Source organism: Barbus barbus (genome assembly GCF_936440315.1).
Source record: "Barbus barbus genome assembly, chromosome: 2".
Classification (NCBI taxonomy): Eukaryota; Metazoa; Chordata; class Actinopteri; order Cypriniformes; family Cyprinidae; genus Barbus; species Barbus barbus.
In genome coordinates, this window is record NC_136730.1 from 11,270,330 (window position 1) to 11,294,556 (window position 24,227).

Sequence of the window (24,227 nt, forward strand, 5' to 3'; positions counted from 1 at the left end):
TGATGATGCAAATGAATCATCGTTTTGATTTTTGAATCAGTTGACTGAAATGGACAGTCTGAACTGGTTTCAAGAAGTTAATCAAATTTGCCAACTTAAATTTTGTTATTAAAGTGTAATTAGAGGCATTATTAAAAAATATCCTTGTCTTAACGCTCTCATAATCATATAAAAGTCAAGAGCGAAGCCAGGATCGCAAAACTAGTCTAATTGAACTTAAGGAAACTTTAATACAAGCGTATCAAAATCATCACAATGCATTTATAATGCAAAATTATTGCATTTATTTTATTATTTAATATATTCTCCAGTCCTTTTGGAAAGTTTACTATTTTACTTAGTTAATATTATTATTGCATTTATATATGCTGGATTCGGTGTTATTCAGATTTGCCCAGAATGGCATTTCATTAGCTACCCAATCACTGACTTTGCATTTAGCAAGTGTTAGACAGAAAAGCGTGCACACAAATACACACACACACACACACACACACACACACACACCTTGTTGAGGCCATCCATCACCACATGGGGCATGTGTTCATTCAGCATGGCTGGAGAAATGATGACCTCATTAAAGGCCTTGTTATCCCCCCACAGAGCGGAGTAAGTGGGATCTTCCTGACCACAACTACAGAGAGAGAGACAGAGAGAGAGATGGTTAGAGGAATCTTAGACTTACAGGAAAACTTTGTAAACTCCTACAAAACTTTGACTCATAAAAATGCAGGATGTGACACATTCACAGTTCATTACTGGAAATAAAAAGGCCCCACTCTTCATAGCAGCATAGTATGAAATTTAAAAAAAACTATTTCCAAACATATGGAAGTCCACAGAGGCCATGTGTTATTTGTCTGTTTTGCATTACTGAAATCATGATTTGAAATAATTATATATTTCTTGTAAGAGTAATTTTTGAGAAAACAAAACGCTAACAAATATTAAACAATTATTATATTACCAACAGTTGCATTTCAATAGGCCTGCACACTTTTGTAGACCCCCAACTGCAATCAGAGATATTAGAATTGCATGATAAATAAAAAATGAACTGCTCTACATTAGATGGGGTTTAATTTAAAATTTCTCTGTGAAAAACAAAACCTTTTTTGCAGACACTACGAGAGAAACAGGTTTTACTCATTTACTAGTAGATGATATTTACTACTTACACAAGTGTTCAAAAGTTTAAGGTCAGCAATATTTTCTTTTAAATAAATAAATAAATACTTGTATTCAGCAAGGATGCATCAAACTGATCGATAATGAGAGACTTGTATGTGTACTATTGAATTTTCTATCCATCAAAGAACCATAAAAAGCCATCACTGTTTACAAAAAAATATTAGGCATCTCATTCAGGTTCAACACTGATAGTAAAAAAATGTTTCTTGAGTATATTAGAATGATTTCTGAAGGATCGTGTGACATTAAAGACTGGAGTAAGGATGCTGAAAATTCAGCTTTGCATCACAGGAATAAATTATTTAATTATCTTAAAATATATTAAAATAGAAAAAAAATTTTTACTGCATTTTTTATTTAATAAAATGTAGCCTTGGTAAGCATTACAAAAACTAAAACTTACTGAATCCAAACTTTGGAACAGTAGTGTACATTTCCAAGCTACAACCCAGTTTAGCCCAGCTTATTTAATTTTATTTATGTGTCCAAAAAGGCAATTACCAAAAAGGCAGGTAATCTAAATATGCATCATTTCTAAAACTGGCATTTCTCAGTGCCAGACATTTCAATATAATACCAGGCACTGGAATGTGCCCCGTATATGAAGACCAGACTCTCATTTCCTTGTTCCATTAATCCATTCAGTTTACTTCCCCTCTACTCACCACATCTCAGGCGGGTGGTTGTGCACCACATGAATGACCCGTCCTGGTGGATAGAGCGGTGTGGAGGCTGACAGGGCGATGCTCAGGTCACTGGGGTGAAGCCACAGGCGAGAGTTAGAGGGGGTCACGCCTTGAGATACAGGGGCTTCGTCATCCATGGGCAGCTCTGATTTAGGGATGCACTTCGTACCCCCAGCAATGATCCGCCACTGATGGAAACATACAGAGAGAAACATACAGGCTCTGTTCCAAAACCTAGTGAGCTGCCTACGCAGGCAGTATTTCAAGCATCATTTCCTGCTAAGAGTAGCTAACCACCAAAGTAGGCAGCGTGATTATGCACATTAATAAGCAGAAATGCATCTACTCAGAGTCAGGCAGAAAATATAAGTGAGATATGAGATGCTGTTCATGATGCAAGCAGCATTAATGGCAATGGAGGTGTGTACGCTTTCATTTCTGCATCATCTCTGCTGCACGTCAGCACAGTGTTGGATTTGATAGAAGAAAAAAAAACAACAAAAAAAAACAATTTAATTATCTGAAGCTGTGTGGAGTATGGTGAGTCATTTTTATAAGCTAAACTGAGTAGGTGACTACTTTTCCGGACAGCTGGTCTACTATAAGTTATGTAAGCACTAACATAGAGTACACTTCTGTTCAAAGTTTGTGGTCAGTAAGATTTTTTTATTGTTTGAAATTTTTTTTTTTTTTTTAATTCTGAAAATTACCTCAGGCCATCCAAGATGGTCTGGGAAAAAACTGAAAAAATTACTCTTACAAGAAATATAATTATTTCAAATCATGATTTCAAAACAGACAAATAACACATGGCCTCTGTGGACTTCCATATGTTTGGAAATAGTTTTTTTTTAATTTCATACTATGCTGCTATGAAGAGTGGGGCCTTTTTATTTCCAGTAATGAACTGTGAATGTGTCACATCCTGCATTTTTATGAGTCAAAGTTTTGTAGGAGTTTACAAAGTTTTCCTGTAAGTCTAAGATTCCTCTAACCATCTCTCTCTCTGTAGTTGTGGTCAGGAAGATCCCACTTACTCCGCTCTGTGGGGGGATAACAAGGCCTTTAATGAGGTCATCATTTCTCCAGCCATGCTGAATGAACACATGCCCCATGTGGTGATGGATGGCCTCAACAAGGTGTGTGTGTGTGTGTGTATTTGTGTGCACGCTTTTCTGTCTAACACTTGCTAAATGCAAAGTCAGTGATTGGGTAGCTAATGAAATGCCATTCTGGGCAAATCTGAATAACACAGAATCCAGCATATATAAATACAATAATAATATTAACTAAGTAAAATAGTAAACTTTCCAAAAGGACTGGAGAATATATTAAATAATAAAATAAATGCAATAATTTTGCATTATAAATGCATTGTGATGATTTTGATACACTTGTATTAAAGTTTCCTTAAGTTCAATTAGACTAGTTTTGCGATCCTGGCTTCGCTCTTGACTTTTATATGATTATGAGAGCGTTAAGACAAGGATATTTTTAATAATGCCTCTAATTACACTTTAATAACAAAATTTAAGTTGGCCAATTTGATTAATTTCTTGAAACCAGTTCAGACTGTCCATTTCAGTCAACTGATTCAAAAATCAAAACGATGATTCATTTGCATCATCACTCAAAAAACAAGTCTCTGTGTGGTTAAAAAATGTTTTCATTAAAATACACAAGTGGAAAACATTGCTGAATATTTTAAACTAGATTTGTGCTGAATTTAAATATTTTGATAGATATCTCAAAGGTTGCAAAATAGTCAAATATAGTATTTATACTGTAAATAGCGTTGATACTATTTAGTAAAATATTAAATTATATAAAGTTAAATTGTGATTTTCAGCAGTCATGGTTTGTTTCTTCATGGGAAAAGATTTGGAGAAATGGATCCCCAGTGGAAATTTTGCAGTGAACGGTGCCGTCAGAATGAGAGTCCAAACAGCTGATAAAAACATCACAATAATCCACAACAAGTAACTCACATGACTCCAGTCCATCAATTAATGTCTTTTGAAGTAAAAAGCTGCATATTTTAATTCATCATTAACTTTAAAATGACGCTTCTAGTCATAATCCATAATCACACTTCCTCCAGTAAAAATGTGTACTCTCACATCAAAATCCTCCCACGTATTTGTTTAGAAGTGTTTTGGCTTGTTTTCACCTGTAAACGGTGCTTGATCTGTGCATATTTCCCTCCTAATTTAGATGAGACAACTTTTCTCTGGAGAAAGCAATATTATGGATAGAGGACTTGTATTTTAGTGGAAGCAAGTTTGAAATGTATAGATGAATTTGTTTTTTATGAACATGCACAAGATGTAAATTCATGGACTGGGGTTACTTGTGGATTACTGTGATGTTTTTATCAGCTGTTTGGACTCTCATTCTGATGGCACCCATTCACTGCAGAAGAAACAAACCCTGGCCAGAGGGTGAGTACATTTTCAGAAAATGTTCACTTTTGGGTGAACTAGTTAAAAATCTTTAAACAAATCTTACTGATACTAAACCTTCGAATGGTAGTGTACTTTTAAACCGCACCCAAATGTGAGGCCCAAACCCACAACCCTGAGAAAAGAGATTAATGTTCCACTGAATGAACTAGAAAAGAGAAAAAACCCAGATCTGAGGTTATAATTAGTAACATAACAATTTATCATTTACTTTATTCGCCTAGAGGAAAAGGATATGGGTGAAGCACAATGTGAGAGATATAATGAGGGCAGTTAATTACTGGCACAATACAATGATAATAAATGCTACTGCACCATCACCCACATGCATGGACTCTCTAGAATGCTTGATTCTGTACATATTTGCACATATTTAGTTCAATGTACAGTCAGCATCATTATGGCAAAATAAACCACATTTGCTATTATGGCAATAAAATAAACCACTCCTTGTCATGATCGTGATCTTCCTTATTTTGCAATCAAACCAGAGTGATTGTAGATCATTTCGAATATATGGTGTACAAATTTCTTGAAAGGAAAACATCTATCAAGCTCTTATTTTTTTCCTTTCCTATAATTATTCGGTTTAATTTCATTACATTTTTATCTCATTGACCGGAATGGAATTAATATAGCTACATATACTGTAGAGTAAATTAACAGTTCATTTCATTTCAGTTCATGGCACATCGAGACTTTGTTCTAACTCTGGGAATTAGCAAGTGAAAGCAGCTCACCTTTGCTTTATCACTCTTCTGTAGGACTTCAAGTAGGTGGCGACGGAAGCCCTCAAGCTGAGAGAGGCCAATCCTGAATGAACACAACAAAAGAAGATTAACACCCGTCTGCTCAGACTTATAAATATATGCAAGCACAGCTGAACACTCATTTACCTGGGGACCAGATCTTTTCCCAACACGACTGAGGTGACGAACTCTTTCGAGTACTCCATTGCTTCCTCACTATGAATTAAACAGACACAGAAGCTTGTGTTCAAACATGTTCTTTGATGTCAACATAAAAACAGTGTTCATAATCTGTTCTACTGCCATGATGTGACAGATTTCAGAGTAAAGTTCAACAGCTGATTTAATGCTGACTTTATATTTTGATTTACAAAGAATACGTCATTAATAAAAAAATGTGCAAAGACTTTTTCAAGTATGGCAGGTTCTCATTAAATAAAAAACTCAGAAAACATTTGAGTGACTCTCAACTCAAATAATATCCTTCCAAAAGATTAGTGCATCTTGTGGATTTGTGCATCCATGCATGTTTTTGGGCTAATCATTTCCACAACCAATTGCATTACAGAGAAGAAGATCTGTAGCTTGTGACAAATCTCTTGAATTTAGAAAAGCATTAAAGAATGCAACTCTGAAGCTGCCATAATAGCTTTCAAATGAACTACCACTACCACTGAAATGTTTTTTTTTAAATGTTTCTGAAAGTCTTTGTCTTTTTTTTTTTTTTAAATACAGTAAAAAATTGTAATATTGCAAAATATTACTGTAATTTAAAATAACCATTTTCTATTTTAATGCAATGTATTACTGTGATGCAAAGCTAAATTTTCTGCTTCATTACTCCAGCCTTCAGTGTTACATTCCTTCTTTTTTCTGGAGCTTTCTGGAGCAATTGTCACTATTACCAAACACCTCTCACAAGTCATGTAACTGACCATGAAGTAAAAAACAGAAAAATGCTTTGCTCCACATATAACTATGGCTCATAAATCATAACTAAAGCTTTAGAGGACTTGTTTTATAATTCTTTTTGGAGCTTATAAAATCACCATTCACTTTCCTTCAGTGGAAACAGAAATTCTAATTTCATGATTCATAGCAAAAAGAAAAGAATACAGTTTTGGAACGACATCAGGTTGTAACAGTAATGACAAAATGTTAATTTTTGCATGAACTGATCCTTTAACACGACAGTTTAATCTCTTATCTAATGTCATCATGCTTCAGTGACAGCTAAACATCGCCTCTCTCTCTCTCTCTCTCTCTCTCTCTCTCTCAGACGAGGATCAGTTTTCAGGTTTCTCTATAAATGTAGTGTAAAACGGATGCCAGAGCAACAATAGAGAGGTCACACTGACCTGAGCAGGCCGCCGGGAGGGGAGTAGGAATAGCAGTGCAGTGAAGGATACTGCGGCCGGAGGAGGAAGGACAGGATGGCAGCTGTACCCGCACCCAGAGAATGACCCACAATCACCAGCCCATAGTGCATCGTCCCTTTACCCTGAGACACACATGCAAACACCATGATCTGGATCTTTTAGTGTCATATGATATCATGGCACAATGCAAATGTTGTTTGAAGATACTGGGCTGAATTTACTACTACTTCAAATTTTGTCTCGATACCATGCTAAAAAATGTAGACCTTTTTCAAGACCTGCGCAAATGAAACGAATACTGTATATTCATACAAAACAAACTCATACAATCTCAAAAATTATTATTTTACTTCAACAGGCAAACATTAACTTCAAAACAGGGTAACTTCAAGTTTACTGCATGTTTTATTCAAGAAATACATATTTTGTAGTTGGTTTATGTACTTGTATAGCAACACATACAAATTTGAGGTTCACTGATATTAGATTTAGCTCATACATTAATAACAGAGTTTAAAGAGAGGAAATAAATAGATTATTTTGGCAAAACAAAAAAACTATTGAGATTTTTTTGTGGTACAGAGAGATACTCAAAGCTGCTCATTCAAAAAGATGAGGGAGGTAAAATGTGACCCTGGACCACAAAACCAGTCATAAGGGCAAATTTTTCAAAATTGAGATTTATACATCTGAAAGCTGAATAAATAAGCTTTCCATTGATGCATGGTTTGTTATTTGGCCGAGATACAACTTATTTGAAAATCTGGAATCTGATGGTGCCAAAAAAAATTAATCTAATTATTGAGAAAATCACCTTTAAAGCTGTCCAAATTAAATTCTTAGCAATGCATATTACTAATCAAAAGTTAAGTTTTGACATATTTACAGTAGGAAATTTACAAAATATCTTCATGGAACAAGAAAAATTTATAATTTTGACCCATACAATGTTTTTGGCTATTGCTACAAATATACCCCAGCGACTTAAGAATGGTTTTGTGGTCCAGGGTCACAAATAACAACTTTAAAGGTGATTTTCTCAATATTTAGATTTTTTTGCACCCTCAGATTCCAGATTTTCAAATAGTTGTATCTCAGCCAAATATTGTCCGATCCTAACAAACCATACTTCAATGGAAAGCTCATTTATTCAGCTTTCAGACGATGTATAAATCTACCCTTATGTTTTGAAGCATGACAAATGATTACACTTACCAAATCTCTCCCAAAGGCTTGAGAGAGAATCATTTCTTGCTCTAGTTTCTTCTTTATGTATTCAGCGGAATAAACCATTCCCTAAATAAAGGATTCATGAGAATGAGTAATGTGAGCAAAGTTTTTGCGTTCAGTATGTTTTCTGTTTGCCAGTGTTTGTGTTTATATGCTTGTTTACGTAGCACCTTGTGTCCGAGCCATGTGCCATGCTGCTCCTCTAAAGGCAAACGCTCAGAATCGCCAGTAAGATCTGTTAAAGCGTCCTGAGAATGACAGAGAAAGATATAAAAAGGGTAGAAATGTATCAAATGACAAACAAGAGACTCTCATAAGGGATAAAGTACATTATCGCAAAAACCCCCAAAAAACTACTGGGTTTATTTTGCAATATTGACCATCTCGCTGTACATTAGCCCACCTATTACATGGCTACTTATCAAATAAATAAATAAAATGACATGAAATATTGATTTGAGTCCAAGTTATTTGATTATGTGAAATGGAAGAGACCACAGAGTGATACTAGCACAGCTTTGTAGGAAATCAATAACCTGGTACTACAGTCAGATGTATAGTTTAGTGTCACTATATGATTGATTCCGGACGACTGCATTATTATTTTTGTCCTTAAAATGTGTGTTAAAGCACTTTCTTATGTCACTGCTTAAGTCTGCTTACAAACAGCTACTAATTTAATTCTATGAATATACAGCGAAGCCTGACCTCATGTGCTTCTGTGTAAAATGAGAAAGAGCTGTTAAAGTACACATGTTGTTGACCCACCTTAGGGGACAACGTCCCTCTGATGCTGATCACGACTTTTTTCTTCACATGATCCACTGCTACAAAGAAGGGCGTCTCATAAACCTGCAAATCCCATCAATTATACAGACAATAACTTGTCTTGATCACACGCCTCACATTTATCACATTAGCTACAGCTTCTCAAATTGAACTATTTTAGTCAGGCGATGACTCATTGATGTGAACAGACATTTATCACACAAGACATTACGCCTCAGGATTTTTCAGGATTAAGTCAGGGGCGCTGAAGAATTCATTTAAGATACCGTACCGCGTCATGGCAGGATGTGTAGACAATCTGGACTTCTTTAAGGTCTCGGTCCAGAAATTGTCGTCGGATGGCAAGAACGTTACAGCCACAGCAGTTGTCCTCCTCAACAGTGATGGACTGAGAGAGACGAGAACCTGAAACTGAAGTGTTACAGCTGACGAGAGAGAAGAAAAAAGAGACACAAAAGAGAAAAGAATTAAGTAATTTGATTCCATTCATATGTCCTATGACAAAATTTTATTTCATATCCATGAGAAAAAAAAAACTAAATAAAAAGTGTGATTTCTACATTACATTATATACACAGACACACACACACGCATGACAAAAAGCCAATTACTCATATATATATATATATATTATTTTTTTATATATATATAAATAAACATACTTATACTGACGTGCACTTATTAAAATATATAAAAGAATAGGTTATCATACTATATTTTATTAAATTATTAGAAACTTCTTGCTGACAAATGGCCTAAACATAGTGGTTTATATATATATAAAATTATTTATGTGTGTGTGTATATATATATATATATATATATATATATATATATATATATATATATACACACACACACACACACAACATTTTTACATGTTCTAATTGACAATAAATTACAGATGTATTTTATAATTTTACTGACACGTCGTGTATTATAATTCAAAAATTCAATGAATAATTGAAAAAAATTAAATAAATTGCCACACACCCCTGGTAGTTAGGACTGGGCTTAAACTTCAGTTTAATCTGCTTTAAGTTTAGTAAAGAGGTAAGTCTACCAAAAACATGATGGCAGGTAACTATACCATTATAGAAGCCTCTCTTATCTCACTTCCTACCAGCTGTGCAGAACGATCTAATGTTTTTTCACGTACGAGCAAGTGCTGACGAGTCTGCAGAGTCCACACCCTGGTTGTCGTAAAAGATATACGGGCCAGCCATACGCTGCCATGGCAAACAGCATGTAGTAACACACCTCCTTATACATGGCCATCTCAGACTGTAAACAGAAGGAGAGCATCATAAATAATAATCATACATTGACACAAGAAAGCACACACATATATTCTATTCCTCAAATACCGAGTTCTTGAGGTCCAAGTACTTAGTGTTGCGAGTTACAGGTATCCCGGACAGAAAGGCTAAAACGTCATTGTTTGCCTGTAAGAGAGAGAGAAAAAACTTTTTTATTATTATTAGGACAGTGAGGAAGATTCACCCAATGAAACACAGTGTTACTAATAAGAAAAAGCACACCTGATCCAAGATGGATGCTCTCTTGGCCCGTTGTCTCTGTCGGAGGAGCACTAACCCAGCGATAATGTCACTCGGCACGATATCCAGATCCCGGAAAAACTCAGCAAACAAGCTGGCCACCTCGGAGTAAGCGTCCTGAGAGAGAATATCTTCTGCTGAGAATGCTGTGTGTGTGTGAGATGCTCTCACAGTAACTGACATCTGTGTGTATTTGAGTTGGTGCTGGAGTCTTACAGATTGTGTATCTTTTGCTCGAGTGCAGCACATGAAGAACTTGAGCCTCCTGCTCCAGCTGCTGGCTTGACCTTCTTCTAGCCTGTGTCTGAAAGAGATAAAACCCAACTGAGCAAATATCATGAGCAGATTTAGGAATTATAGGTCAACAGATGGGTATTACAAGGTTCGAAACTATGGGGTATGCAACACATAAAATGCATAACTGTATATAAATACACAATACCAGTTAATGTTTCGTAGTAGTAGTATATTTCTATTTAACGCCATGTCAAAAAAAAAAAATACAAGCATAACAAATACAATAAAAACCAGCAAACAAACAAATACAAGTTATATTACACAAGATATGATAAAAATTCTAAAACGTTTTCTGGCAAAATTATACTAAATAACTCTAAGTTGGTTCACTTCATAAAAGAGTTTTCTACATACACTAAAAGCGGGACAGTCCAATAAAATATGTTTCCGGTTAATGTTTAAAAATGGGATGAGCACAATATTGCTGAAATGAAACAAATGCTTATTTTACATAATATTTACTCAATTTTACTTAAAAAAAAATTAAAGCAAAAAATTGCATTTTAATATTTATTATATTAGTATATTATTTTAGTATTTATTTTATTAAAGTATTTATGGATATTTAAAATTTGTCCATTTTAATATTAAAGTAATTCATGTGGTTTTGTCATCTTCATTCAATTTAGTTTTTTTAATATTTATATTTAGCTTTCATTTATTTTTTTATTTATTTTAGTACTTCAACTTAAATGAAAATTTGAAAATGTTGCCTAACTGAAATAAAATGAGTTTTTTCATTTTAAAATTAGTTGAAGTAATTGTTAGTTTAAGTTTACTGTTTACTATTTTAGTACTTCAAATTTAACTTATCTAATATCGATACTTAATTTTATATCAGCTTTATTTCAATTAACATTTGTTTTTAAGTGTTATTTTTAGTTCACAATAGCAACGCTGCATACAATGTGCACTCTTAGAAATCTATGGAGTTGATTTAAATAGGGTAAAATAAATAATACACTCTTATTGGCTGCATAAAGCATAATAAAAATTAAATAATTAATGAACAAAATAATAAATGAACACTTAAAGAGTGGGGGGAATAGTATAACTTTGCAAAAGACGGGCCTTTAAATCTTTATTGATTGATGGGTAACCTGAAATAAGCTAGCATGAATACCGTTAAGGGCTGTACCTGAGGGTGTATGTTGTGAGGTTACGCTGACGGCGGCGAGTTGCTTTCAGCTTCACAAAGGTCCGTCCGGTGGGGTCAAAGGTACACATTATGGTGAAACACACACTGAAGATGACCAACCAGTTACACACCACGATTCCTGTAGAAAATAAATACATGAATGAATAAATAAAATAAAAGAACTCATTTAAATGTACCGTATACATCTTCATTTGGAGCTTATAGATTCAGTTCAGCAGGAAGCCCTTTACTGCAAAACAAACCAGCTGTCTCTTTGTCAGTCCGTGTCCTGTATAGACTGATGATTGGCATGGAAGTGAAGTGTGCTATTATGGGATGGGGGAGGACAATGAGCGGCACTGATTCATGGTCGGCAGAGACATGGGAAAAGCTACACTAGGCGTATTGTTAGAAAGCGTGCGTTGAGATTCCAGGACATAAATAGCTATAAATGACTTTCAAATTTACAGGAATCTGCTGAGATTAACAAGGGGAGGTTTCATGAGATTTTAACACATGCCTGGACTGCCTCATGCTGGAAGGACATTACACGCCACACTCTCTGAAGACTATTCTGTTTTTTTAACTTGCAAAAAATATTAACAACACCGATAACAATAAAATCCTGACCGAGCAGCAAATCAGCATATTAGAACAATATCTGAAGGATCATGTGACACTGAAGACTAGAGTAATGATGCTGAAAATTCAGCTTTGATCACAGGAATAAATTACATTTTAAAATATATTTAAATAGAAAAAAATGTATTTTAAATTACAATAATATTTCACAATATTACTACTTTTACTGTATTTCTTACCTAAATAAATGCAGCACTGGTGTGCATAAGAGACTTTTTTTAATCAAGTTATTGTTCCAAACTTTTGACTGGTAAGTCCGTGAGTAAATTCGTGAGACTATTAGTGGTAGGTTTGTTTTACAATATTGAAACATAAGAGTGACAGATAAGGATAACGTGAAATGTCCCAGTTTAGCCTTTTACTGTTGTTGAACGATGACGCAACTTGTCACAATACAGAATTTAAACCAGCTTCAAATGTGGCTCTGATCCCAGACTTATGATACATTCGTTATTAATAATCTTATCTTTTGGTCTACATCCATCCAAATTTAAATAGAGAGAAAAAGAACAAATTATATTTAGTACGCTTTTATCCAAAGTGAGGAACAAAAGCAATTTGTGAAGGAGCCAGCAATATATGTAATATACAATGCCAGGTTTTTTTGACAACTCAAACTTTTAGTTTCATTTTGTACATTAAGTTACTGGATTATCTAAAAATAAGCAGTGGTTGTTACAACCACATGGTTGCTAAAATATAAACTAGTTATTTAATTTAAAGAAAACAGCAGTATCAGTATATATGCCATTAAGACGATTACAAAATTACTCATTGTCAGAAATACAGTCATATTTCCGACCCCCCATACAGTATGTCACATTGTTTTTATTCATGTCTTACCCAGGGTGAGGTTCTTGGCGGTTATGTCAGAGCAGGGCTGGTAGTACTGCACCAACCAGGCGATGCCCACCACCGCGTACACCAGCTCTACTAGCAGGATAGCTGCAGAGAGGAATAACAATTGATTTAAGGCCTAACCACACGTTGCACTGTCAATTTGCAATGAAACAATGCAACCTAAAAAATCTTGTTACGGTAAGCATCAGTAAAAGCATCAGGGAAGTCGTGGCCTAATGGTTAGAGAGTCGGACTCGTAATCGAAAGGTTGCGAGTTCGAGTCCCTGGCCGGCAGGAATTGTAGGTGGGGGGAGTGAATGTCCACGAATACCACGACTGAGGTGCCCTTGAGCAAGGCACCGAACCCCCAACTGCTCCCCGGGCGCCGCAGCATGGCTGCCCACTGCTCCAGGTGTGTGTTCACGGTGTGTGTGTGTGTGTGCATTTGTTCACTACTCACTGCTGTGTGTGTGCACTTGGATGGGTTAAACGCAGAGCACCAATTTCGAGTATGGGTCACCATACTTGACAATACGTCACGACGACGACTTTAAAAAAAAAAAAAAGTAAAAAGTGCAAGATGTGAATTTGCAATTGCGAGAATTTTTTTTTTAAATTGTGAGATAAAAAGTCGCCAGTACCTGTTTGTTTTTTTTTATTACTTGGCGGAAACAAATAAATAAACAGAATTGTGAGATGTAACCTCAAAATTCAGAGAAAAAAAACGTCAGAATTTCAAGATATAAATGTGCAATTCTGGGAAAACAGTCTGAACTGTAAGATATAAACAAGCAATCGGAAGAAACAAAGTCTGAATTGTAAGATTAAATGTCCCAATTATATATTTTTTTATTCTGTGGCAGAAGCAAGCTTCCATAAACTTCTAATCCACGTGTGTATATCAGAAAAAGCGCAAAAGCACACAGTCACTGTAGAAAATAGTCCACTTCAATTAGATTGATCAGTTTTTGTCCATAGTTTTGGTATTATGAGCTCAGAATTTTTTCACTGAGCTCATAGACCTTTTTCACATTTCCGGGGTTCTCTGTAGCGGAAGTCATCATAGTTGGGTAAACTTCGAGAGCAGTAAATGGGAGAGTACCATAAATATACAGTGCTGCTTGAAAGTTTGTGAATCCCTTGCAGAATCTCTGAAAATGTGAGTAATTTTAACAAAATAAGAGAGATCATACAAAATGCATGTTATTTTTTTATTTAATACTGTCCCGAGTAAGATTTTTTACATAAAAAATGTTTACATTTAGTCCACAAGACAAAAAAATAGCTGAAATTATTAAAATAACCCCATTCAAAAGTTTATGGACCCTTGGTTCTTAATACTGTGTGTGGTTACCTGGATGATCCACGACAGTTTTTTTTGTTTTGTGATGGATGTTCATGAGTCTCTTGTTTGTTCTGAACAGTTAAACTGAGCACTGTTCCTCGGGAAAATCCTCCATGTCCTGCAGATTCCTCAGTTTTCCAGCATCTTTTGCATATTTGTACCCTTTCCAGCAGTGACTGTATGATTTTGAGATCCATCTTTTCACATTGAGGACGACTGAGGGATAATTGAAGTCGTGGCCTAATGGTTAGAGAGTTGGGCTCGTAATCCAAAGGTTGCGGGTTTGATTCTCGGGCCGGCAGGGATTGTAGGTGGGGGGAGTGAATGTCCAGCGCCCTCTCCACCCTCAATACCACGACTGAGGTGCCCTTGAGCAAGGCACCGAACCCCCAACTGCTCCCCGGGCGCCGCAGCATAAATGGCTGCCCACTGCTCCGGGTGTGTGTTCACGGTGTGTGTGTGTTCACTGCTGTGTGTGTGCACGTTGGATGGGTTAAATGCAGAGCACGAATTCCGAGTATGGGTCACCATACTTGGCAGTATGACACTTCACTTCACTCCAGAAGGAAAAATTATGCATTTATGCAAAACATGTCAATTTTTCTTATTTTGTAAAAATGTAATTTTTTCCATTTAGTACTGGCCTTCGGAACAACAGAAGATACTTGCATGTTTCCCGGAAGACAAATGAAGTACAATTTACCTTGATCTTCAAAAATTCAAAAAGTTTCTTAATGCATCGTGTTTCCTTCTGGAGCGTCAGTGAATGTTTGAACCATTTGTGTTTGAGTCCCTAAATTGTCCTCAGTGTGAAAAGATGGATCTCAAAATCATACAGTCACTGCTGGAAAGGGTTCAAATATGCAAAAGATGCTGGAAAATTGAAGAATCTGCAGGACATGGAGGATTTTTCTGAAGAACAGTGCTCAGTTTAACTGTTCAGAACAGGGACTCATGAACAACCATCACAAAACAAAAACAGTCGTGGATCATCCAGGAAACCACACACAGTATTAAGAACCAAGGGTTCCCAAACTTTTGAATGGGGTTATTTTAATAATTTCAGCTATTTTTTTTGTCTTGTGGACTAAATCAGGACAGTAAAAAATAACATGCATTTTGTATGATCTCTCTTATTTTGTTCAAATTACTCACATTTTCACAGATTCTGCAAGGGATTCACAAACTTTCAAGCAGCACCATATTTTTTCCATTCCCATTTGCAGAAATAGCAAAAGAAAAACTCCACGATAGTGTTTTCACTTCTTTTAATCAAAAGAAAAAAATTAGAGAGACCGATAACTGCAGTCAGAAGAGAGAAGGATGTCAAATATAGACGCTGCATTATAAACACCCTCACATTAGCGTTAACTAGTTTTTTGGGAATTTGATGCAAAGGTGATAATAAACAGTATAATGTTATGTACATGCATTAAAAAAATACAAAAAAACTTGAGGATTTTACGATGCTGATGACGTTGAAATGTGTCATCACAGTCTTGTGAAAAGGGTCCATTCTTCGCAATGCATTCCGGGATTGCTTTCGCCACAAATGATACTTGCAATTCTGCCTTAAAATTTGGAATAGCATTTGCTTTCTAGAAGCGTGTCTTTGATGGATCACTATGGTTAACAGAGTTGACATATGAGATCGCATGTACTGTGAGAACTATTGAAAGTTTTTCATGGTTGCTTCTAGAAATGTACAAGTGTGTGTCTTACCCAGCCGTATATAGAGCACGTACTGCACTGCCTCTCTGGGTTGTGTATACAGGATACTGCCTCTCATACTCAGCCACATGATGGCGCTCTCGCAGATCAGACAGCTGACCAGGATGCCAAGGTAACCGCGACCGTGATCCACCAGTGTGACCGAGCACGATTGCTCTGAACTGTACGGCAGCCCAAAGAGAACCACGGACAGAACCACGAGCCTGTCGAAAGAGCACAGCAACACAATAACATCAACATACACATCTTGGAGATCTGACATTTATAACAAGATGTGCGTGAAAATGTTGGACAAAATGTTGCCATTAGGCAATTTTATATTTCAAATTTCTTTTCTACTCCCCAACAAAAATGGTTAATTTAGTTTATAAAGAGCCAAAGATTACGTCACGCAATCGATACTTTACCTGCGTATTTAATTATTCTTGTGCTGACACAGAGAATGATGGGAAATCTGTCATCTCAAAAAAACCTTCTAATGAACATATTTGACTACTTTAGTAATTTCTATAAGTACAAATCTTAATGTTTAAGCATATAATGATATTCTAGGGAATTGTGTGCTTCTAATTTTATAGCAACAGTTTGGACAGGACCCTTTTCTATTCTAACATGACAGTGCCTCTGTGTATAAGACACGGTTCAGACTTGATTGATTCAGTCAGTGTGGAAGAACTTGACTGGTCTGCAGAAAGCCAAGACCTGATCCCAGCTGAACACCTCTGGTGTGACTTTAAATGCAGACCTTGAGCCAAAAACTCATCACCAAACACCAATGACTTGTATAGACACTATAAGGACAAAAGTGTTGGGACACCCCCTTCTTTAGAACAGAAAAAGGCACTAACAAAACTGTGGCAACAAAGATGGAAACATAATTCATGTATTTAAAAATTGTATTTCCATCTGTTGCAACAGTTTTGGACGTGTCTAAAATGACAGTACTCTTATGTACAAATCATTGGTGTTCGGTGATGAGTTTTTGGCTTTTAATAATCTAACATCAAAACGGAATGAAATTAAAAATAATTGTATCTAAAAACTTACATTTAATTTTTAATAATAATAATACATCTAATATTATTAATTTAACTTTAATAACAGAAATATTTCACAAGTAAACGTACAACTATTATGAAATATACTATATTTTAAAAGGTAAACATTATATTTGTGTCTTCAAATAAATAACTTGCATCACTGTGCAACTCATTCAAATGGTTGGGAACTGCTATTATATTGCAAGACAGAAGGTCTAAATTCAACTCTTAAGACTTCTATTGAAGTCACAGTGCTGGCTCTAATAGCTTATTCTTTACTGGTCTGATTGCTTAATTCATGCATGAATGTAAAAGAACAAACTGAACATACAAACACAAACACTGACTCACCATATGCAGTGTAGTATGAACAGGAAGAAAGCCGGTAACACCAGGTCATCACTGCCGACTGACCAGCGTCGCCGAAACAGTACCATGCCCGGCATCACTGCCCTGAAACACACGTAAACACACTCCAGTTATGGACTGCCTGACACACGCGATTCACACTCAAAGCAAGACTTCTCATTCACCACTTCTTCAATTCTGCAATAAAAGACGAGAGTAACACAAGGCCAAAAGAGAAGAGGGCAGAACACATGCACACACTAAAAGCATGGAAGCACTATTACAGAAAAAACTCCTTTCGAAACAAAACAACAGTCAAAAGGCTTTTCACATGTCAAAACACAGCATAGGACAAACAATATTCCTGTGATCGGTGATTTTAAAGAAATAGTTCACCAAAAAAAAAAAATTATTCTGCCATTTACTCACCCTAATTTCATGACAAAAACACAATTTTTCATATTTCATTTTTGGGTGATCTATTTTTTAAATCAGTTTTATAATTGTGCATCAGAGACTGAAACTGAACCTGGTCTGATAGGAATAAGACGCTAGAGAGAGAAGATTGAGAGAAATTAGGAAATTAGGAAATGAAAGGCAAAGAGGAAGTGACCCATGAGAATGATGACAGAAAATAAATCAATATTTGTTAAGTGTAATGTAAGTGAGAGTTTACTCTTGCTATCCTAAAGCATACTTGCCTACTAGTTTTTTTGTGAGTGTGTTTAGGTGGTTGCCAGGGCATTGTGATGGGTGGCCACTGCAGCTGCCAGAGTGTTTAAGTGGTTACTAGGGTGTTGCTATGGAGTTGCTAGGATGTTTTGAGTGGCCGGCGCATTGCTATACAGTTGCTAGAATGTTTAGTTGGTTGCTAGGGCTTTGTAATGTAGTTGCTAGGGTGTTCTGGGTGGTTATTTCTCCTCTTTCCTAATACTTGTTTTACTTCTGTTTCAGTTTTTATAACCAGTTCTTATTATGTATAAGTAAGTTGTTGTTTTTTTAGCATGTGTGTTTGGCAGTGTTATTTTTTAGGATTACTGATAAACTACTGTCGCTTGATTTGTATTTGCTATTTATTTTTATTTTAGTTAAATTATGTCTGAAGTTATTATGCGTGTATAGGTCTTTTATTAAGTTTTAGTTTTATTTAATTTAAGTTATTTTAATACTTCAACAAACTAAATGGAAATGAAATATATATATATTGAATTTATAGATGTATATATGTATGTATGTGTGTGTGGTTGTACATACACACATGTAGTTGTTTTTTTGGTGGCCGGCGCATTGCTATACAGTTGCTAGAGTGTTTAGGTGGGTACTAGGGCTTTGTTATCCAGTTGCTAAGGCGTTCTGGGTGGGCAATGCATTGCTATACAGTTGCTAGAGTGTTTAGGTGGTTACTAGAGCATTGCCTTGCAGTTGCTAGGGCGTTCTGGGTGGGAAGTGCATTGCTATACAGTTGCTAGAGTGTTTAGGTGGGTACTAGGGCTTTGTTATCCAGTTGCTAAGGCGTTCTGGGTGGGCAATGCATTGCTATACAGTTGCTAGAGTGTTTAGGTGGTTACTAGAGCATTGCCTTGCAGTTGCTAGGGCGTTCTGGGTGGGAAGTGCATTGCTATACAGTTGCTAGAGTGTTTAGGTGGTTACTAGGACATTGTTATGCAGTTGCTATGCTATGAAGATACAAGGCTGTTCTGGGTGGTTGCCAGGGCAATGTTATATGGTTGCTAGGATGTCCAGGGTGGGTGCCAGAGCATTTTTGTGCAGTTGTTAGGGTGTTCTTGCGGTCAAGTGCATTGCCATGCAGTTGCTGGGGTGTTTAGGTGGTTGCCAGGGCATTGGCATGCAGTTGCAAGGTTGTTTAGTATGTTGCCAGGATATTGCTATGTTGCTGAAAGGGCTTGGAAGAAAAGGCATTGCTAAGCACTTGTTAAGGTGTTCAGGATGATAGTTCGGTTTTTGCACTGAAGTTGTTAGGATGTTCAGATTGGTTTTCAGGGTGTTGCACTGCAGTTGTTAGGGTGTTCAGGGTTGATAGGATGTTTGCATCGAAGTTGTTAGGATGTTCAGGGTTAGGGTTAGGTTTTCAGGGTGTTACCGTGCTGATGCTAGGTTGTTTAGGCCAGTTGTCAATGTGTTGCAGTGCTGATGCTTCGGTGTTTAGGATGGTTGCTTAATGGCCCAAATAAAAGAGTGTTTTGTTCAAATCTCCGAGCTTAAGTGTGAGCAACAGTAGTAATGCTTGCCTCAGCAATCACCAGTAACTACAAGAAAAAACAAACAGAGAGAGAGTCTTGCGAACGTGAAAGAGGACTACTGATGGTTTCCATGGATACCACTTTCAGTCCAGACACTGTAAAGCTCTGACCCAGCAAACTTTCATTGTGTGGCAAAATCGCTCTATTTACAACACAAATCTCAATCAAAACATTTCATCGATCAACAGGTACTTTCAGAGAACACAGATAATATTCTGTGTTGTGAAGACAAAACTAGATGGCTGATGTATGATAACACAGGATGTGACCGCCACATGTTTTGTTGATCTTTTTGTGGATCGGGGGAAAAGGGATACGCCCTGGCAAAGCACTTCCCCAAAACATTTGTGCTTTTTAGTGGGTGGTGTGGAGCAAAGATTCAAGTCAACATGAAATGGTTTTTTGGTTTTACTATCCAAGTTTGTTCAAATCCCAAACCAAAACCAATCTTTACACTCGGACCACTGATAATGATTGTTTTTAAACAGGTTTACCAATTAGTTTTGTCAATGTTTGTTTAACCAAATAGTCTCGCCCCAAACTCGCGCAAAAGCCATAAGTTGACATGCCAAACCTTTTAATCAAACAATGATTCGAAAGTTCTCCTATGAAAAATCAACATAAATTGCTGACTTGTATAGTTGTCTCTGCACATTAAAATACTAAAGTATTTTCACACCAAAAAAGACACTTTACCTTTAAACCAGCAGTACTAGTTAATCATTCTCCTGCCCGACAGACCTGCCTGATAAAGCGACAGATTGTAAATGGTTTCACTGCAGCTGTACAATAACACACACAGCCTATCACACTGTTAGCAGTTCATCATTTCTCAATCTTCCCATTTCTCTTCACACCTGCGTCTCTCCGTTTCTCTCTTTCCTACCATCCATCTATCCACAAAGACTCATCCCTAAAAACAAACGCTAATATGAAGCTCGTTTGGACACCGAAATCACTTAAATACAAAACGACATTCATTCTCTTCATATAAACATCCTGCTCACATCCTCAGGAAAGTAAGAAAGCCATGAGGAAAGACAGATCTTGTACTCTGCAATGAAAGTCTAAGACTATTTCTACAATAAATAAAAACTAAAATCACTCAATTTATTTTTTTCTGCTTATCCAAAATAAAATTATTTTATTTACAAATATCATGCGTTATTATTATTGTGAATTTAATCTGCTATATATTTAAATAAATGTATCTATATGCTAGTCATTTTCTATACTAGATAATGTTTAGCATACAGCACTCAAAAATTTGGGGCCAGTATTTTTTTTTTTTATTAATGCATTAAATTGCATTAAAAATTAACAAAAATAAAATATTGATAATATCATATTTCTGATAATATCAGAAAATAAAATCAAACATTTTAAATGGCCCATCATGCAGTTGATATAGTGTCTATTAATGACGAATGAGTGTGGAAAGTCTTTCAGGATTTGCAGAAACCTTCTTATCCAAAGGCCAACGTTTACAATTTCAAATCCATTTTTAAGATTTCACCCCGAAATCAGTGCAGAAATCATGCAAAAATGTTCATATTTCGTATTTGATTTTATGCATTTACGTAAAAGACAGCATGTTCACACTTTCTCAGGCATACACACTCATTCGAAGCAGACATAGAATCCACAAACACACACACTGCAGGTGGAGCTGGAAGATGTTGAAAGAACTGAGTGGGCGCCAGCGAAAGTGAAACACGATGAGGATGCAGGGGAAAGGAGGACTAGCATGAAAATTAGGAGAAAAAAGACAGAAGGCAAGAGAGAGCAAGGGTGAGTGAAGGAGGAAGAGAGAGAGATGGATGGAAGGAAGAATCTGGAGCAAGAGATGAGAGGAGAGGAGAGGCAGGGGAGAGTGGGTGTGTGTAACACATGGTCCTCAATCTAAATAAAGGATGAGAGCGGTTGAAGCCAAGCTCGGAGTATGGATGAGCGAGATGAAAAGGAGAAAAGACAGAGAATGAGGGCTGCAGCTACACAGAGATGGTGAAAACACAACAAGGACATTTCCCTGGAGAAATGAAAGAGACGGAAAATGAGTCAAGTACGGATGAACCCATTTAATATTAGAAATCTGGTTGATATTAACTAATAACTTTTCAACCTGCATGTTAAAGCCCAGATTTTTATAGGGCTGGGCACTGACAAAGATTTTATTATTCCATTTGATTCCAATGCAGACACTCTTGATTCGATTTACTGAGAAGATTTCATATTTCAGGTAAAGTACACGTCAATAAAAAAAAAAAAAAAAACTATGGCTTAAACCATATACAGGAAACCCTCTTGGTACATTACTTGAAACATGTCTATTACATTTTATTGAAAACAAACTAATAAATATTCAATTGCTATTTTTTTTAAATGTAATAATTAACACTTAAATTTAAATAAACACTGACATTATTAAAACTTGAACATAAGACATTTCTCCAATTTGTTGTTAAAATATAAATATTTAAATGGAGGCTGTCATGCAAACATACATTAAATAAGACATTTTTTGTGTTATAACTAGTAGTAACTCTTGAACTGAACCATTTAAGCTGAGATGGCAACAGTGAGCAGTTTAAAAAGTATCAAAATTACATTTGATACAGTTTAAATTTCATGATAAATCTGAATTTGTTGGTTTGTTAAAAATGACGATTAGTTAAAATTGGGAAATCAAAGTTGCCACAACAGCCCTAGAATTTTATCTTTTTTTTTTTTTTTTTTTGGTAAAAATCAAGCATCAAAATATACCGCAGAAAACACTTCCAAGAGCTCTTGATAAGAACAAATTGAGAATCATTCTTGTTCATTAAAAAAAAAAAAATGTAGGAATGCACCAATCAGGAATTTTTACGGCCAATAACAATGCTTATTTTGTCATCTAAACCCATTTAAAAATGTCTATTTTTCTTTGACAAACACTGCAGCTTGGTTAACTGATAATCAAATCAAGCTCAAAATATATTCATCTTAAATCTAAACTTTTTTAGGCCTAATAAAAACAAGTAGGCTTAAACTAAATGTTATTTATTTTACCATTTTCGTATTTTTTTAATAATGACATTTGATGAAGCACTTTTGCATGAAGTGATGGAAAATGTCTCTGAAAATTATGTATTGGCATGCCGAGGAATGAGTAGGGGGTGGAACACAGCGTGTTGAAAAATAAATAGGGCATGACAGGGGGAAAAAAGTGTGGCAAGGAGAATGAGAAAGACAGAGCAGAGCCGAGCAGGATACAGTCAGTTGGCTGCTTTCATGCTGGCTGCTTGCATCAACACTGTACTTGTCGTAGGACTGAATATTTGCCTTTGTGCACTCTGGAGACATTTACACGGGACACGTTCTTGCGTTCTACCTGCGCTAGTTTGCAATCATTGGTATATGTACACATGCGGCAGACAGATGTCTTTGGTTGTTTTTCAGCGTCTCCTGATATAAGCATGTCACATCAAGTTAAAAATACTTCAACTTGGAACACATAGCACATCATCTCAATTTGGGGGCGCAGCAAATGAATTTGGCGGCATGATAAAAATCTGCAGATACTGAGTTTTAACAATAACATGAATAATCTTTTCAAGACACACCTACAATGATTAGTAAGCAATTATACTAGAGGTATACATTCTTTCTGTATGAACAGAACTAATATATTTAGCAAACAAGATGTATAAAAATAATGCAAATTATAAAAAAGCTAAATAAATATAATTTTTTTTATAATTAAACATCCTTAATATATAGACATATTAATACAAAATATCTATATTTTATTATAGTTCATATAGTTATTATGATGTGAGCGTAAGTATTGGGACAGTTAAACATAAGGTAGATATAAAAGATTAAAAGCTATTATTTAGTTGCAGATCTCTTGCGCACAATCACAGCAGTGAGTCTGTGACCCATAGACATCACCAGACTCTTGGTCTCATCCTTTGAAATACTTTTCCCAGCCTTTAATGCAGCCAATTCAAGTTGTTGCTTGTTTTGGGGAGTTTCTGCCTTTCCTCTCCTCTTCAGCTGGTGAAATTCATGTTCAATCAGATTTAAATCTGGAAATTGACGTAGGTAATCTAAGACTTTCCATTTCTTTGCCCTTATAAATTCCTTGACTGAACTGGCAGGGTGTTTTGGGTCATTGTCCAGATGCAATATGAAGCACTTCTGGTGAATCTGGTGGCATTTTCTTGAATATTGGCCATGCATGCCCATGCCATGACACCACCTCCACCATGCTTTACAGATGAGGCTGTATGCTTGGGATCATTTGCAGTTCCCTTTTTTTCTCCACATTTGCTTTCCCATCACTTAGATAAAGGCTCATCTTTGTCTCATCGGTCCATAAACAGTTCAAAAACTCTTCTGGCTCACCTTTGTGCTTATTTGCAAACTCTAATCTTGCCTTTCTATTTTTGGTGCTGGTCAGAGGTTTGCATCTTGCTGTGTAGCATCTGTAATTCTGTGTCAAAGTCTCCTGAGGACAGTAGATTGTCAGAGCATCACCCCAGCTTTCTGGAAGTTG

At 36.0% G+C, this 24,227-nt stretch overlaps 1 protein-coding gene across 2 annotated transcripts in view; it reads right to left on the bottom strand.

The window, feature by feature from the left end:
* LOC306878093 (diacylglycerol lipase-alpha-like) overlaps nucleotides 1–24,227 on the bottom strand; it is a 43,118-nt gene that overhangs the window by 7,797 nt on the left and 11,094 nt on the right. For both annotated transcript variants that reach the window (XM_079430207.1, XM_079430208.1), the window contains exons 2-18: nucleotides 17,430–17,531; nucleotides 16,030–16,241; nucleotides 12,966–13,067; nucleotides 11,481–11,619; nucleotides 10,262–10,349; nucleotides 10,028–10,162; nucleotides 9,854–9,931; nucleotides 9,646–9,770; nucleotides 8,758–8,911; nucleotides 8,466–8,549; nucleotides 7,868–7,945; nucleotides 7,683–7,763; nucleotides 6,447–6,589; nucleotides 5,236–5,304; nucleotides 5,080–5,152; nucleotides 1,857–2,065; nucleotides 508–634 (exon numbers count right to left, since the gene is read on the bottom strand). In XM_079430207.1, coding sequence (XP_079286333.1) covers nucleotides 508–634; nucleotides 1,857–2,065; nucleotides 5,080–5,152; nucleotides 5,236–5,304; nucleotides 6,447–6,589; nucleotides 7,683–7,763; nucleotides 7,868–7,945; nucleotides 8,466–8,549; nucleotides 8,758–8,911; nucleotides 9,646–9,770; nucleotides 9,854–9,931; nucleotides 10,028–10,162; nucleotides 10,262–10,349; nucleotides 11,481–11,619; nucleotides 12,966–13,067; nucleotides 16,030–16,241; nucleotides 17,430–17,524 — 1,992 coding nt within the window. In that variant the 5' untranslated portion in view covers nucleotides 17,525–17,531. The remainder of the gene's footprint in view (nucleotides 1–507; nucleotides 635–1,856; nucleotides 2,066–5,079; nucleotides 5,153–5,235; nucleotides 5,305–6,446; nucleotides 6,590–7,682; nucleotides 7,764–7,867; nucleotides 7,946–8,465; nucleotides 8,550–8,757; nucleotides 8,912–9,645; nucleotides 9,771–9,853; nucleotides 9,932–10,027; nucleotides 10,163–10,261; nucleotides 10,350–11,480; nucleotides 11,620–12,965; nucleotides 13,068–16,029; nucleotides 16,242–17,429; nucleotides 17,532–24,227) is intronic.